The following is a 16,001-nucleotide window of genomic DNA, read 5'->3' as shown; positions in this document are numbered from 1 at the left end:
ATTAAATTACGAAAACCCTGCCATATAGCTGGTTTGCCCGAGAGGTTAAGGGGGAAGACTTAAGATCTTCTGCACATAAGTGCGCGTGGGTTCGAACCCCACAGCCAGCACTTTTTTCCTTTTTTTTTTTTTTTTGGGGGGGAGTGGGCTGTGGTTTGGACCCTGTTTAAAATTTTTTTTTTTTGCGTGGACTATTTATTTTGTTAACTATTGGTCACTCTAGCCTGTTTCGGTTGGCCTGTCACCTACCGGTCCTTCTTCTTTTTATTCCTGTATGTTTCTCGTAGGTTAGTAGGTTCTTTTATTCCCCAACCCCCAGCCAGCACTTTTTTCCTTTTTTTTTTTTTTTTTTTTGTTGGGGGTGGGGGTGGGGTTTGGTTGGGGTGGGGTGGTTTGGAACCCTTGTTAATTTTTTTTTTTTGGTGGAATATTAATTTTGTTAACTATTGGTCACTCCTAGCTAGTTTCGGTTGGGCCTAGTCACCTAGCCGGTCCCTTCTTCTACTTTAATCCTGTATTGGTTCTCGTAGGCTAGGTATAGTTTCATTTTCATTCCCCCTGGCAAAAAATTCATTGTATGGTGTCAATGAACCATGGTGAACTAATGCCCGCCATGGGTTCTAGAAAACTTAGCCGTTGCCAAAACTGTGGTCAAGTTTAACTAGATGACTACCTATAAAATTTCCCCCTCAATGGTCGATTCCACCATTATATGTAGGGATTTCCTCACCTTACACTAAATCATAGTGGTAATGGGTGTGTATCTTAACTGCGTACATTTGCCCCTTTCAGACAGTGCAATAGCGCAAGCCTCGTGCTCTTTTTTCACACTAAATTACAGTGGTTGAGCCTCAACAAAGTATATAATCTGTTCTACTTTAAAGTTCAAACCAGGACGGTCTATTAGTTCAGACACATTTGACAACCAAGGAATAGTTTCGGAGTATAAGAGAGATTAGGAAACCTTCATGTTGAGCATATATTTGTCAAATACAACTCTGCATATTCCACAAAATCTTTTACTAAAACTTGGTACTCTCTCTTTTCCTTAATTCGTAAAAGAAAATCTCAATACTAAAAGAGCAATTAGCATTCAAAGCAATCATTAAAGACAAACACAGATGACTTAACTTTGTTCTTCTGGTAAATGAAATTAAAAGAAAAGATTTGAATGTGTACAGGTTCATGTTGTGGTAAACTAAGGATCTTGTTAACTTTGTTCTTCTGGTCTATGAAATTAAAAGAAAAGACTCGAATGAGTACAGGTTCATGTTGTGGGAAACTAAGGATCTTGATCATCATCAATATGATCATGTAAAGGCGGCGGTGGTGGTTCACTGCTCTCATTGGTTTCTGGATGGAAGTTAATGGGGAACTTGGTAACCCGGGGTTTGTCAGCCAAAATGTTTTTCCGAACCCGATCAATCAACACCCTTGGGGGTGGTTCCTCCCTAAGCTGTTCATCATCATAGTCATTATTCACATAGTAGCCTACTCTGATAAACTCCTGTCCCATATAAGAACAAGTCAGCAGCAGAACTGTTACACCAATTATATCCTCCTCCCTGATCTTTGAAGGATCAGGAGTGTCTGCCTGTCAACATATCAGAAGAAAATGAAATTAGTATATGGTGATTAGAGATCTCAGTAATAGCTCACTAGAAATGGCATTTACCTGAAAGACGAAGCGGTAGTTGCCAACATTAACAGGCCCAACAAAAACACTTTCTAGGAGTTGGTCATAGGTCTCATCCTCAGCTGACCCCACATAAATGAGCTTCCATTCCAAATCTGTACAGAGGATGCAGCAGAGAAGAATGTTAAAATGGCAATGGATGTAGGGGAAGATGTCAAGATTCAAGATCTTATAATATAACCACAGAACTGACCGGATGTTCAAATAATTTGTTTTGCAGTTTGACCTTTGCTGCCATGTATCAGCAAAGAATAAGTAAAATTTCCCCTTCCAGCTAAAGCAACTTAATAAGAAGAGAGAAAGAGAGAGTATATTGTTGCTGCCAATATACACTAGATACAACAGCTACCTGAAACACAATCTTAACCCAACTTGTATGCAGTATATTGTTGTTGCCACATATAAGCATGTGACAGAATAATAGAAAAAAATCGAAGACAGCATCAACATCTGTTGCTTGAAAGCCTCCATTGTTGAAGTAAGATTGAAACATCTACCACTATGTTAGAGGATGGACCTCGGTGCAATGGTAAAGTTGCTCCATTGCGACCTAGTGGTCACGGGTTTGAGCCAAGAAAAAGCCTCTCCGCAAAGCGGGGGGAAAGCTGCGTACATTATGAGCCTCCCCAGAGCCCACAGTGGTGAGAGCCTTGTGGAAAAATATTTGAGGCATTCATTTTATTAGAAGATACAGCCCTAAGGCATAGTAAAATGGACTATGAGGGCTCAAATAGCCAATCTCTAATTGCGCGGTAGGATGATAGATTATTATCATCCGAGACTATGCAATAAAAGAAAAACAAAACTCCAAAATGTGAAGTGTCACTATAATTAAATCCGAGGAGAACATCAGTGCAACTTAAAAAAAACATATTTGTCATTAATCAGACACAAACACAGGAAGTTAAGCCTGGAATAGGAAACCTGATAAGAGTACCAAAAGATAAAGAGTTAATCATTAAGAACCTTGAATATACTATTATTAGTAAATATAATTAGTTTATGATAATATCATAAAGATATTTAGATTAAACAATCACTCTGAGAACACAAGGAAAAACACCATGCTTTTTCTGACCATCTATACTAGCAAAATCCTGGAGAAAGGACAAAGAAAGCAACAACTGGGGTACCATCCTTGAGGGGAATCAAGCACTCATAAGAAATCTCGAACTGGAAAGGTTTGAGAAATGCTGCAGGATTGTCTAAAACAGTGACATTTGTAATATTGACTGCACTCATTGCTCAGGTATAATGCCAGCACCGCCAAGAGTTGACCACCTATATCAAGTACCATTGTTAGAACTAAAATTCTCATGCCCCCCCAGGAAGAAGACTTTCTGATAAGCATGCATTAAGGCATGTCCTGTCATCCAAGGACGAGGGGAGCTTCACATTCAAGTACATGAAACTGAAATAAAGGTTTTACTTTCTACTTACTATTCCCAATAGTAAAGAACTAGTGCATTCAATCAGGATGGGAAAATTAACAAAAATAATAAGTATATGAATGATATTAAATAAGAAAATTCATCTCGATTAACTCTTGCACTTGATAGGAGCTGAGAAGAAAAAATAACAATGCTTTTGCAAAAGAAAGAAAGTTTCATGTTAATAATGAAGAAAATAGTCCTCCTTGGAGAGGAGCAAGAAGAGGTAAGGAACACAAAAATCATAATGTTGATTCAAGTGGCTTTTTCTGGACTTGTCATACCTAGGGTTCTTTCAGCACTGTGAAGGGTTTAAAGACGGCATCCCTTTGGAGACACAAAAAACCTGAAATAAGCAGAAAATGCATAAAAATTTCTTGAAAGATTATACTGATAACTCTTATTTTTAAGATACCATTGGAATATGCACCTCAAATCTATGGATGGTTCAATAGGAGAGGGAGGAAAAGATAGAAGAAGATCAAATCATGCTTGCACTAGTTCACAAAGCATTTCTTGACGTGTAACTCAACTATAAATCAGTCAGTATCATCCTATGATTACAATGCTTTTTTTTTTTTTTGGGTAGAATGCCTTAAATTTATTGATTTTGCTGAGAATGTCAAAAAGCGACCCATTATATTGGTGTGTCCTATGGATGGGTCAATCCTTGATTGCATAGGTTCTCGTTCAGTTATGTACATAACATAACATTTTTCTAACAAGCTATAAACGTCATCCAAACAACAATATTGAAATTATGAAGAGTCTTCCAATGAACTCTGATGCCATCCAAACATCGATTCAATCAATATGTGGTATAGCATTTAGAATATTAAAGATATTTCAATCACTATATACGATAATACAGTGGATTCCAAATATATGAAATCAAGGCACACCCCTTAGTTTTCTCTTTCAAATTCCACATTCCCTCACCAAGTTAACCTGAATAACACTACATTTTCTCCTCCTCGGCAGCACCATCATCTAGCCCTTGGGAAATTGACCTCTCCTTTCCTTCTCTTCCATCTCTTGATATAAATACCTAAGTAAATAAACTACGTTTATGAGCGGTTGAGGTAAGCAAAACAGGACTAGTCAGACCAGACTCTCACAGGGATAAGAGTTTAACAGATGGTCAGGCATACTTTTCCCATTTGAAGGACCAGTGTAACATAACTATTACATAAGAACTTCAAAGTTTATATCATTTTACCATAACCTTTACTTCACATCATTTCTAAAGGCTTATAAAGTAATTGTGAAGATAACTAGAATCTCAGCTAAACAAAGATTTAACTCTCTTTCTCCAGACATCCCTATATCCTAAACTTTAATTGTTATGCACTAGAATTTCTTAGAAAACAGGTAAAACATTAGAAACCTCTCACACAGCTATGTAGTTTGTATTCTATATGTATGGGTCAGTTATGCTGCTTGTATTTCAGTAATTGTCTCTCGACCAAGTTCAGCTTATGTTTCTTTCACCTAGGAATGCAACCATGTATCCTCCAAAGGGGAGTGGGGGAGACAAAATTTTGCTTAAATAACTTTTACCGCAATAATTGCATCATGTGATTTCATGAGAACATCCTATGATAAAATTAAAAGAAAACCTCGTTTTATGAGTTTCAGCTAACATATAAGTAACTCTCACCAAAATTTTAAAACTAAGTTTTCAATATATTGCCAAGACTCTATCTATGGATCTATGCAAAAGTAATTAATGCCTTTAAGGCCTGATCCGAAACTCTGGAATAAAATCTATCCAGTAAGACAAAGCTTTGTTCAGAAGCATAGAGGGAGGGGGGGGGGGGACACTAGAATAAGAACAGGAACGGCTGAAATGACTGAGTAATTCACACAAGCTAAATGTGCTCCAAATAACTACAAAGATGACAAAATACCTTAGGAAACTAGAAACCTCAGATCACATGCAGCTTAAATTGGGAGACATATTAACATAGAATCATCTACAAGTCATGCACAAAACAAAGAATCTAAATCAATGGAATTTACTGATGAAAGAAGTGGAGAGCTCCCTTGAAGTGTGATGTTTGGAAGCACAAAGTGTCCGGTTATCCAGACACCAAAAAGAGCTAGCAGGACCCAGTTCAAAATTGATTCAGAAGAAACCCCTACATCTTGAAGATTTAAAACTCAAACTTACCAGATAGTGAAGTGATTACTTGGGGAATCTCAACCCCAATTCATAAGTCATAACTCAGGAAATTCAAGTACTTTATTTTGTAAGAACTACAAAACTACTACTACATGGTTTAAGACATGATCTCCTAACAACAGATTAAAGGCAATATTCTTGAGTCAAGACTCATAACAGACCTAATGAATTCTTTTAACTTTAACCTACAGGTCCTTTTTTATTTTATTTTTTTATTCTTTGTTCCCTTATGAATTACATTCTCTCCCTCTTTAACCTCAACATTGTGATCTCCCCCAACTCCATAAAGAAGGGTTTACACCAGGATTGCTCTCATACCAGAAGATTTGTCTCTTCTCTCGCAACTGTTCAACAACTTTTAAGCTGAGAAAAGAACCCCCTTCAGTGTGATGAAACAAGCCATCACTATGGAGATGGGTTCTCAAAAAACCATGTCCCATAACAAGAGATTGACTTAGAACTGTCAGAACATCAAAGTTAACAAGAAACCCAAGTTGTTCTTCTCATAAGAGTATCTCCCAATTGGGTTTGCAAGGGGTACCTTGCAGGACATTGAAAGAGTGTTCTTTCTTTGCTTCAGAAATCAAAGATACCCATTTGAAAATGCAAAAAAGAGAGCAGATGAAGAAGAACAAGAAATTAATCAGACCTTTGAAATTGGTGCTGCTACTATAAAAATCTAAAACTGGAAATCAAAATGAAAAGATCAACTGAAACCTAGAGTTAAAACGAAATGGAATTAGAGGCAGTGTTAATAATGTAATATTGATGATGTATACTTACAAGGAATGCAGGCGACCATATACGACCCTATGACGAATTGTATTGGCGGTCTGCTGCAAATGGAGAAGAGGGCGGATGGTCAGATGAGAAGGTAATAATTTTCTCTGGATTTTCAATTTCTATTTTTATTTCGTGGTTAAGTACTTAATTAGATTAAAGAAATATTATTCTTAATTTTAAATATTCTATTAGGAAGACCCCCTAGCTTGAACTGACCTGGCCTGACCAAACCAAGTGGCCAGTGGGCTCCATAATGACAACATTTGGTTTGGTGCGGAGCCATGTGATATTGCGAAGCTTTGTGTAGCGAGATGAGGATGTTGAGATGAATGAGTAGACAAATTAGGAAAGATAAAATAAAGAATGAACGTATTAGAGTTGATCTAGGAGTCACTCCAATCAATGACAAGCTCCTGAAAATGTCGTTTGAGATGGTATGGTCATATTCAAAAAAGGCTTAGAGACGCGCCAATAAGGAGTAATGATATGAAGCCGATTGTTGAAGTGAAAATAACTAGGGGCAGAGGGCCCATTTGATAATGTTTCTGCCGTTTCTGTGTCAAGAAACGGCATAAACAGAAATTTCCGTCTCTAGGAACAGAAACGGTTTTGTAAGTTAAGCTCCACTGGCAATATGGCATCGTTCAAGCGAGAGAGAGGCAGATTTCACCGCAGTATTTGAGTCCTTCCCTTGTAGTCCTAGCCACAGTTGTTTGTGCGTCTCGGTCCACTATCGATTGAGCTTAGCAGAAGCAGAAAATTTAGCAGAGCTCTGGATCCGCGCATCCTATAAGCAGCACGATCTTAAGCCAATGCAACATCCTCAGCGATCTCAAACGTACCAAGCCAAACTCTAGCGCCGTTCTTCGTTGGATCTCTGATCTCTGCCGCAAATTTCCCCCATGGATGTTGTCTTACTCCTCTGTAATGCTTCCCCTTCAATGGAGCTGCAGCTAGAGCCGTCGCTGAAGTTGACTTCTTTGGTACCGTTGATGATGCTGTAGTCACAACTGATGAACCATAGCCGAAGTAGTCAGTTGTGCCTGAAACACGCTGCCAAAATTTGATTCCTAAGGCTCTGCTTTTCCGCTCCTCTCCCCATCAACCTAGGGTCTACTGTCTATTCTGGTGTCCTCTTCTGTGAGAAGCTAATCTACCTTGAAGCCCTCAACGTTGAGTCCTCCAAAGCCCTCGAGAAGAACCCAGATATCCACTCAGCTCCGATCGACTCCCTCAAGTCCGTTAAGAAATGTTTATACTCAATGGCATCTAACTCTCGGACATTGGTGTCGAGGGAATAATGTAGGGTTTGGGGGAAAAAAAGGTCCACAAGTCTGTTTCCATAAAACGAAACAAGTTCTACTTCTTCCATCGTTTCTGTTTCTGTTTCTGTTTCTTGAACCAGAAATAAATATAAATTGCTATTTTTGTTTCAGTAATTAGGTGAAACGGAATAGTTTTATCAAATGCTTTTTGTTCCGTTTTTGTCGTTTCTTGACACATAAACGATAAAAACATATTTCTTGAAACATTATCAAATGGGCCCAAAATGATTATAGGAGAAGTTGTGAGAAATGACATGCATAGTTTGGGTCTTATACCAAGTATGACTTTGGATAAAGCCTATTTGAGAGCAATGATCCATATTGCCGGTCCCATTTAGCAAATCCTGACTTACTGGGTTGTGTCTCTTTCCTCTTACTTTCGTATTTCATTTGTCATTTTTCTCAAATTTCATTTTCTCTTCACTTCTCATTCCCCCTCCCCAGTTATATGTCTCTTCATTCCCCTTTCTCAGTTTAGACCACAGTTTTTTCTTACTTTGTTTTGTGGGATCCATGTAGCCGTTTCCATTAAATTGGGATAAGGCTTAGTTTTTTGTTGTTGTTGTTGTTGTTTATGGGAACCATTTAATAATTCTGATCGATGAAATATAGATTTGGGATTAGATTAATCAAATCTTAATTTTCAAAATTTAAACTTAATCAAAAAACTCTCAATACACACAACTTGAGACCTGAAGATACTTTCAGATTCTAAATGCATTCACCTATTCCAATAGATATATTTTTTTTAATGTGAAATCCTTTTCTGGTAGAAAGTTAATCATGTATTCATGCTTGTGTTAAAATAAATGAATCAAAATAATGCTGCTATGGGAAATATTAATGGCTACTAAAGGTAAGTGAATTTTGTAGAGTCCAGTAATTGTCTTGTGGCATGGTCTATATTGATAGTTCCACCTTATAGAGGATCCCTTATCCATTCCGGTGAAAAAAAATTTCAGTGCAATATGAAAATATAATGTGATTCAAATTGTTGTTTAAAATTATGAAACATTATAAAATTGCCATAAACATCTAATGTGTTAATAACGATGGTCGCTGGCATATTTGTTATTTTCTATAATTTAAAAAAAAAAAAAGGTATTAATCCATATAACATGCTTTTTTTTTTTTTTTTTTTTTTTTTTTAATAAAATTTAACCAATGAGATGGATGAAGAAATACTTTATAACATGGATCCATCCAATTGTAGTCCAGCTACTTGTCAAGTGTTATGTTGCAAACATTATCAACCCCCATACATTATTTATATTAAATAATGAATGAATAATGTTTCCTCTTGTTTGCTGAAGTTGAAATTGGATGACAAAATTATTATTTTTTCCAACTCATGAGTCACATGATCCTTGAAAATTAGATTTTAAGTAGATATAAAAGATCAACATCAACAACAATTACAACAACAAAACCTTATCCCAACTTAATGGGATCAACTACGTGGATCTATACAAAAACAAAGCTAGATGATATCCATGAATAGACATTAACCCTCTCATTCACTATTAAAAATCATACTTGAGGCAAAATCTAAATAGATATGAGAGCTCGCGATCATGTCTCTTAACTCCAAATCATTTAATATTTGACTATTAAATTTTATTTTACTTCATTACCCAAAAAAAAACCTATACTTTGTATTCAAATCCATTTAGTAAAATAAAAATTACATCTAAAAATTTCTATTAAGTAGTTTGTACAATCATGTTAAAAAATGATTATAAAATTTTTGCATCTAAAAAATTTCAGTAAAATTTTATAATCATGATTGTATTATCTGCCTAAAAAATTATTTAACATACAATTAGGTGATGGAACACAAAAATTCATTCCCACATTAGTATAAATTTGACTTCACTTTCCTTCGCTTTATTTCCCTTGCAAATATTATTAACTGCATCTTAGATCAAAAACAGTTCACACAGAAATGACAGATAAAAACAAAATAAAATTTATAAATAAAAGTCAAATATCTGAAAACTATATTCCATAAAGAAAGCCGGCCGGAAAGGGTAGCTTAGAGCTGCATCTAGAACAGCATACTGCATTACCCTCGTGCCTTACTACAACCATAGCTCATTTTCAAAGCAAAGCCAAAAAACTACACTGCAGAAGTAACTCAAAAAGCTATCTGCCTTCCTCATTCAAACCATTAACTTGATTTTCATTCATTGCACGAAAAAAGCTAAACTAGTCTAGGCAGCGCATCTCTTCCTCCAAAAATCTAATAGGGCTCAACAGGCCTGCGGAAGTTGGGTCCAGCATAGATTGCTTCTGATCCAAGCTCCTCTTCAATACGCAGAAGCTGCACAAGCAAAAGAAAATCCATAATGTCAATAAACCATTCTTCTACCTTTATCACAGCTAGCTTCAGCATTACAGGTAAGCGATATCAAAAGATTGCAAAACTGATTCAGTATTCCATCGCCTGAAAGAAACAAAAACCAAGCAAAGTATAAAATAAAGAAGTTACCTGATTGTACTTTGCGAGACGCTCTGACCTGCAAGGAGCTCCTGTCTTAATCTGACCCTGAATTTTTTTGAAGGGCGGGGGGAAGAGGAGTCAGTTGATGGATGAAGCAATGACAGTTGCATGATGGAATTGTACTCTAAATTTACGCGAAATTAGTGAAATTACCGTGGCCAAACCCACTGAGAGATCTGCAATGAAAGTGTCCTCTGTCTCTCCACTGCAACAATAAATACAACCCCCGTTAAGAGTGTTGAAAGTTGGAATAGCAGGATAAATAGACCTGTGCTGCCTAAAAGGTTTGAGTTTCAGACCTGCGATGGCTAGCCATGACACCCCAATCAGCACGCTTGGACATTTTCACAGCTTCAATGCTCTCAGTAACAGACCCAATTTGGTTAACCTGTCCCAAATAACAAAGGGGATGAAATCTCGTTTCTGATTCTAATAGAGATTCAAAAAAAAGACGAAAGTGAAGATGCAAAAGAGATTCAGATTCTCAACGGAAACTGAGATATCAATACCTTGAGAAGAAGCGCATTGCATGCTTTCTCCTTGATTGCCTTCTCAACCCTCTGTAAATATGGATTGTACATGTAAATTGTATTGTAATATCTTAAACATAGTTTTTATGTATTCATTCACGTAGTTCATAAAATGAACAGTTGGCACAAAGAAATCTCTACATCAATAGGAAAAGCACCACCGTCTTGATACCGACCTTTGGGTTAGTGACCAAGAGATCATCTCCCACAATCTGTACTTTGTCTCCAATTTCCCTGGTTAGCTTGGCATAGTGTTCCCAGTCATCTTGATCAAATGGATCTTCAATGGACACAATTGGGTATTCAGCCACAAATGATTTGTAAAGATCCTTAAGGGCATCTCCTGAGATCTTTTGTGATCCATCATTGTTCTGCACCAACTCGAATAGTTAAACCAAGAGGGTACACAAACACACTCAAACAAACCCACACACAACATACTCTTGCAAAGAAAAGGAGTCAGGGCCAAGAGAGGGAGAGAGAGAGACCTCTTCTTTGGAGTTCAGGTCATATGTTTTGTCTGATCCATAGAACTCAGAAGCAGCAACATCCATTCCAATAACCACCTATGGAGGAAGATGAAATTCTCTTAGTATGTAGTTTTCAGAAAATTAGCAGTAAAATTGCAAACGTCAATAAAGGAATTTTAACGCCAATCAGTACTTTTCCAGTGTAACCAGCTTTAGCAATAGCTGTCTTTAGCAACTCAAGTCCCTCCTTGTTCTCCTGAACTCACAGAAAGCATGAAAATCAGGCTACAGACAAATGGGCAAGCGGATGAGATATTTCAACAAACAGGATTAAATGGTATTATTAATTTGTTACAGAAAAACAATAAAATATCATCATTCAAACATGGCTGACCTGAATGTTCGGGGCAAAGCCACCTTCATCACCAACATTTGTTGCGTCTTGGCCATATTTCTTCTTTATCACAGCCTGTAAGAGATGGTGCAATAATAACACAAATGCAGAGCAGCAAGAGTCACCAACTCAACGAGTGTATCCAATACAGGAAAGAAAATGTGAGACCGAATTATAGCTACAATTCTTGCCACCCCCATTTAAAGCACATGGTGTTAGCTATTCTGCATACCACCAAATATGCATCTGAAAGTTACTGTGGGTAGAATACACAATTCTCTAACCCCACCCCCAACCAAAAAAAAAAAACCCTTGGGCAACCTCCCATACATATGCACATTAAAGTGTCTTTGGTATTGAAAGTTTGACATGCTACTATCTGCCATACGGTTTGGATGGCTAAATTGAAAAGTATTGACAAACAACCAAAAACCAAATCAAATGCTGTATAGTTCAGATCATCTCATCAAGATGCAATGCGTCCTATATATCTCCTTAGATATGCTCATCAGATGGACGATCCAAGCAGTATGTAACATGTACAGCAACGAAGATTTCCTAGTTCCGTATTTCTACCATGGCATGTGTAGTCTTCTCCAGTATACTGTTATCCACTTTTCAGATATTCTTCACATAATCATTCCAATTTTGGTTAACATAGTAACCATCTTGTTTGCAGAAGTGGATTTTTCATACAGAGGGTAATCTGGGAGGTTAAGATGAACATAGAGTAACCAGTGAATTGGATAGAAATGAATATACCACTATCCAACTGACTAATGACAGGTAAAACAGATGAAACATGAGTTATGTACCTTCAAATGGTGATATACTTCCGCTCCCATCTTCATGGCCTCTTTGAAAGAGGAAGCTCCTACAGGTAGGATCATGAACTCCTGCGATTACAAACCACCAGAAACTCAAAACCAAGATGGAGCATCTTGCACTAGATGGATGATAAACAGACATAGAGAAGCATTGCCTGCATGGCAAGTTTGTTTCCCGCATGTGATCCTCCATTGATGACATTGAAAGCAGGAACTGGTAGCACCAGGGTCTTGTTACCAGCAAGGTTGGCAATATGCTGCATCACGAAGAGATGGCAACATTAGTCAACAATTCTCATACAAACAGACCTGCAAATATTATTTCCTTTGAGACGGGGCAAGAGGGATATTTAAAAGGGGTATCGAACACATCCTGCCCACGGTAATGTCATTTTGCTGCGTGACCTGTGTAGCTATGGGACTCACACAGGCTACAAATATTTATCTGGTAGGCCAAACAATCTCAACTTTTAATTTCTTGCCACTACATCTCATCATAGGGAGTAAAGGCTGATAAACCCCAACAACATGGCACAATAATTCAACAAAAAAAAGGGTGGGCCTTGGAACAACAGTAAGGTTTGCTCCATTGCAACCTGGAGGTCACGGGTTTGAATCGGGAAACCTCCTCTTCGTGAAGCAGGAGTAAGGCTATGTACAAATCTGCCCCTCCCCAGACCCCACAAAAGGGGAGCCTCCTGCACTGGGTACGCATTTGTACTAATATTTTAATAAAAAAAAAAAATCCTCTTTTACTGGTGGGGAAATTCAACACTGTTATTAATGCGAATGAGTAACTCTATAGAGCTAAAGTGTTCTATGGCAACTGGAATCTGCCAATACGGAGGTCCAACTATCGGATGTCTTGAAATGGCCATGTAAAGCCTCCAAAAGGGCAGAGACTGTTTCGTGAAGGAATATACAAGGGTCTAGGGAGCGTATTTGCAACCAAACTGAATTCTCATCCTAAATGACTAATGCATTTTGAGTACCTAGTGCCTGCAGGTCACTCCTACAACCATCTAACAAACATATAAAGAACAAAGAGAAAATCTAACGATTTACATGAAGAATTGTGTTTATGTATTATATACCTTGTAAAGTGGTATCTTCTTAACACTAGCCCCCGCTTTGCAGACAGCAAGAGAAACTGCCAATATTGCATTTGCTCCAACCTGAAATAAGATTAATGTAAGTTGAATGAAAATGCATCAAGCATATAAGTATAATCAGGTTATAGATGGGAACCATGTTGAGTACCTTCTGCTTGCACCAACCCCATTCATTAGTTGTTCCATCAAGCGTTTGCACCATGTAGTTATCAATACTAGTTTGTTCAGTTGGGTCCTGTTTAAAACAATTATGAAACAAGATAGTAGTTTAGATGCAGCAGAGATAAAATATAATTAATATATAAATGTATTTTTAGTAATTTTTTGAAACTTAACACAGTTCAAAACTCTTGTTCATCAATCATAAACACTTGGGTTTTAACTCAATGTTGTGCAGAATAACAAATCAAAATTAGAGTTGAAAACTTGGGATATTTTCATTTGCCCATTTCAATCCTCAATTATGAAAGACTGATGTCTTCAAGCCTGAGTTTCTGAATGGAACTGATAATAAAGCTAATCTTTGAAAGAAGATAATTGGATGTAATAAACCTTTCCAACCAAAGCCGGACCAATAATGGTGTTGACATTCTCAACAGCCTACATTTGCAGAGAAACAAGGAAAGTCAGTCAACAGGCTTGCATTCTCGGAGAGATTACCAACAAATGAGTATAATCCGGGGGCAATCATATAAATTACTATGATAAAACTAAAATTAAGCTTTGGAACTCTGTACTACCACCAATCCAAGGAAAATAGGTAGAACAAATATAACTTTTACATGCTTCTATTGGGACATGAACAAGCACATACCAGCAGAAAAAGATAACAGATTTATTTATCCTATCAAACTTCTCCTGTGACCACTCCGGTGGCCAAAAGAATAAAAGAAGAGAAAAGACTAACCTTCGAAACACCTTTTCCTAAGTAATCTGACCCTCCGTCTCGTAGTTCAAGCGCTTCATAAATTCCTGGGGGAAAAAAAGGGCTAATGAAAATGATGATATTGCGTGCTAAAAAAAAAAAAAAAAATCTAAACAAGGTTCCCTGCAGTAGTTATATATAGCATGAGCAAGGAGAACGCCCCGATGATAAAAAGGATGTGAATCAGAAGTTAAGCATTCAAAGGAGCAGCTTACTTAAAAACGAATTTGCAGAAGTGGTTTAATGAATACAATCCTAGCTTTGACTACATGTTGCACCCAAGAGCAATCCTCTTATATATTTTTTTTTTTTTGGTAAAGAGCAATCCTCTTATTTTACTATAAGAGGAAGTCTTTGTCGCAACAGATTTCTTTTAGTTCTTTTCTATGCTTATTAGATCAACCAAAGCCTAAAGGACATTAACATACTAAGCTTAAACCTTTTCCAAAACAATTTATTCAGTATGATGCAACAACAGTAAAGGCTTCATTCTCCCAATCAAAGTATACCGTATCAGATTTTATCATCAAACAACATAATATAAAAAAAGTTGAACAGAATTGGTAAGCTCACCGGTCGATGCGCCACTAGGAACTGCGGCTCTAGCTAAGGTTCCATCTGATAGAAAAACATCCGCCTACAAATTTACATCTATCGTTAATACTCAGGAAACATATGAAGAACATAAGAAAAAAGCAAGATTCTTTCGCTGCTTCATGCGACTTATTGATTGAAACCATGAAAATAAACTGAGTTTCGCAGAGAAACGATATAAATTTGATCCAAAAAGTGTAAGAACCAACAGATTCTGCTCTCGATGTTTAACATTCATTAACAACTGAAGTACTTCAAAACAAACAGATCTTGCTTTTTTCTCTGTTTTTTGAGAAAAATCGATTAAAGTGGATCGGCAGAAAAGGGAAGAACTAATCGAACCTCGACTGTTGGATTTCCACGGCTGTCGAAGATTTGTCTTGCTTTGATGAGCTGAATCGTCGCCATCTAGTAGCCCAGAGAGATCTGCTTCGGACCTTGAGAAATGAGAGACGGTGAAGATGAAAATGAATAACCAAAGAGTGACACTAACAAGAGCTTAGCACTAAACACTTGGTCCCTATGTGTGGTGGAAAGGGAATCCTTTACAGCCGTTCGATTAGTATTGAGTGAAGTGGCGGCCGCCGCCGCTTGTTTCAATTTTTCCAACGTCTACGTCTCCATCCTAGAATCAATGTGCCATGGTGGTTTTGTTACTTATGTGGGACCATTCTCTTTCAAAACCGTTGAATCCTTTGATACTTTCTCATGATGCGTAATAATGTATAATAATATAGGGAAAATGTTGGGAATGCCACCGATATCAAGTATGCTAGCACCCATTGTGTCTATCTCTCTCTTTCCTTTTTCTGAAATAACCCTCATATCCTTTCTGAATGATACTCCATCATGTGTTCCTATTGGTTCTATCCGCTAGCATACTTGATATCGGCGGCATACCTATCTCTCTCCCAATAATATACTAGTCCAGCCTGTAGTCCAGCCGTCAGATCACAAATCTTCATATTATTCCAAAAAGGCATAAGATTTTTCCGATTTCTTCCTCCACTCAAATTTAAGGAAAATTTTGTTTTTTTAGGCCGAGTTTGTCAAGAGGGCTTATTGGAGTGAGTTAGTTGTCAGGTTAGAATCCATATGTAGCTAGGGTGAAAAACAAAAATGTAAAATTAGGAGAAAGTGAAGCTTTTTCGCTCCATATACTATTAAAATCTACTCTTTTAATTTGCTCATTACTAGTAACTTATTGTGTAAGATTTCAATATAAGC

General features: G+C 37.2%; 2 protein-coding genes and 1 non-coding gene across 5 annotated transcripts; 1 reads left to right on the top strand and 2 right to left on the bottom strand.

The window, feature by feature from the left end:
* Window positions 1-27: 27 nt before the first annotated feature.
* TRNAL-UAA lies at window positions 28-110 on the top strand. The gene has a single exon. It is a non-coding gene; the product is annotated as a tRNA-Leu (tRNA).
* A 1,012-nt stretch (window positions 111-1,122) lies between these two features.
* On the bottom strand, window positions 1,123-6,227 carry LOC122088313 (histone chaperone ASF1B-like). 3 transcript variants are annotated; one of them, XM_042657535.1, is made up of 5 exons: window positions 6,095-6,227; window positions 3,411-3,472; window positions 2,830-2,977; window positions 1,676-1,791; window positions 1,123-1,594 (listed from the first exon to the last, which is right to left on the bottom strand). In XM_042657535.1, exons 3-5 carry the CDS (start codon window positions 2,936-2,938, stop codon window positions 1,283-1,285), a joined length of 537 nt encoding a protein of 178 aa, XP_042513469.1. In that variant the 5' UTR covers window positions 2,939-2,977; window positions 3,411-3,472; window positions 6,095-6,227; the 3' UTR covers window positions 1,123-1,282. The 3 variants fall into 3 exon arrangements, with proteins under 3 accessions (XP_042513469.1, XP_042513470.1, XP_042513468.1); XM_042657536.1 differs by lacking the exon at window positions 3,411-3,472 and having other exon boundaries at window positions 6,095-6,198; XM_042657534.1 differs by lacking the exons at window positions 3,411-3,472; window positions 6,095-6,227 and having other exon boundaries at window positions 1,676-1,927; window positions 2,830-2,968.
* Window positions 6,228-9,365: 3,138 nt separating this feature from the next.
* Window positions 9,366-15,276, bottom strand: LOC122089838 (enolase 1). Its single transcript, XM_042659551.1, has 17 exons — window positions 15,117-15,276; window positions 14,754-14,817; window positions 14,163-14,227; window positions 13,808-13,855; window positions 13,404-13,490; window positions 13,238-13,318; window positions 12,299-12,400; window positions 12,132-12,212; window positions 11,317-11,391; window positions 11,116-11,178; window positions 10,941-11,018; window positions 10,629-10,823; window positions 10,432-10,482; window positions 10,222-10,310; window positions 10,076-10,127; window positions 9,911-9,967; window positions 9,366-9,742 (listed from the first exon to the last, which is right to left on the bottom strand). Exons 1-17 carry the CDS (start codon window positions 15,180-15,182, stop codon window positions 9,662-9,664), a joined length of 1,335 nt encoding a protein of 444 aa, XP_042515485.1. The 5' UTR covers window positions 15,183-15,276; the 3' UTR covers window positions 9,366-9,661.
* Window positions 15,277-16,001: the final 725 nt, after the last annotated feature.

The sequence above is a fragment of the Macadamia integrifolia genome, chromosome 9, assembly GCF_013358625.1.
Source record: "Macadamia integrifolia cultivar HAES 741 chromosome 9, SCU_Mint_v3, whole genome shotgun sequence".
Classification (NCBI taxonomy): Eukaryota; Viridiplantae; Streptophyta; class Magnoliopsida; order Proteales; family Proteaceae; genus Macadamia; species Macadamia integrifolia.
This window is presented reverse-complemented; position numbering and strand designations above follow the sequence as displayed.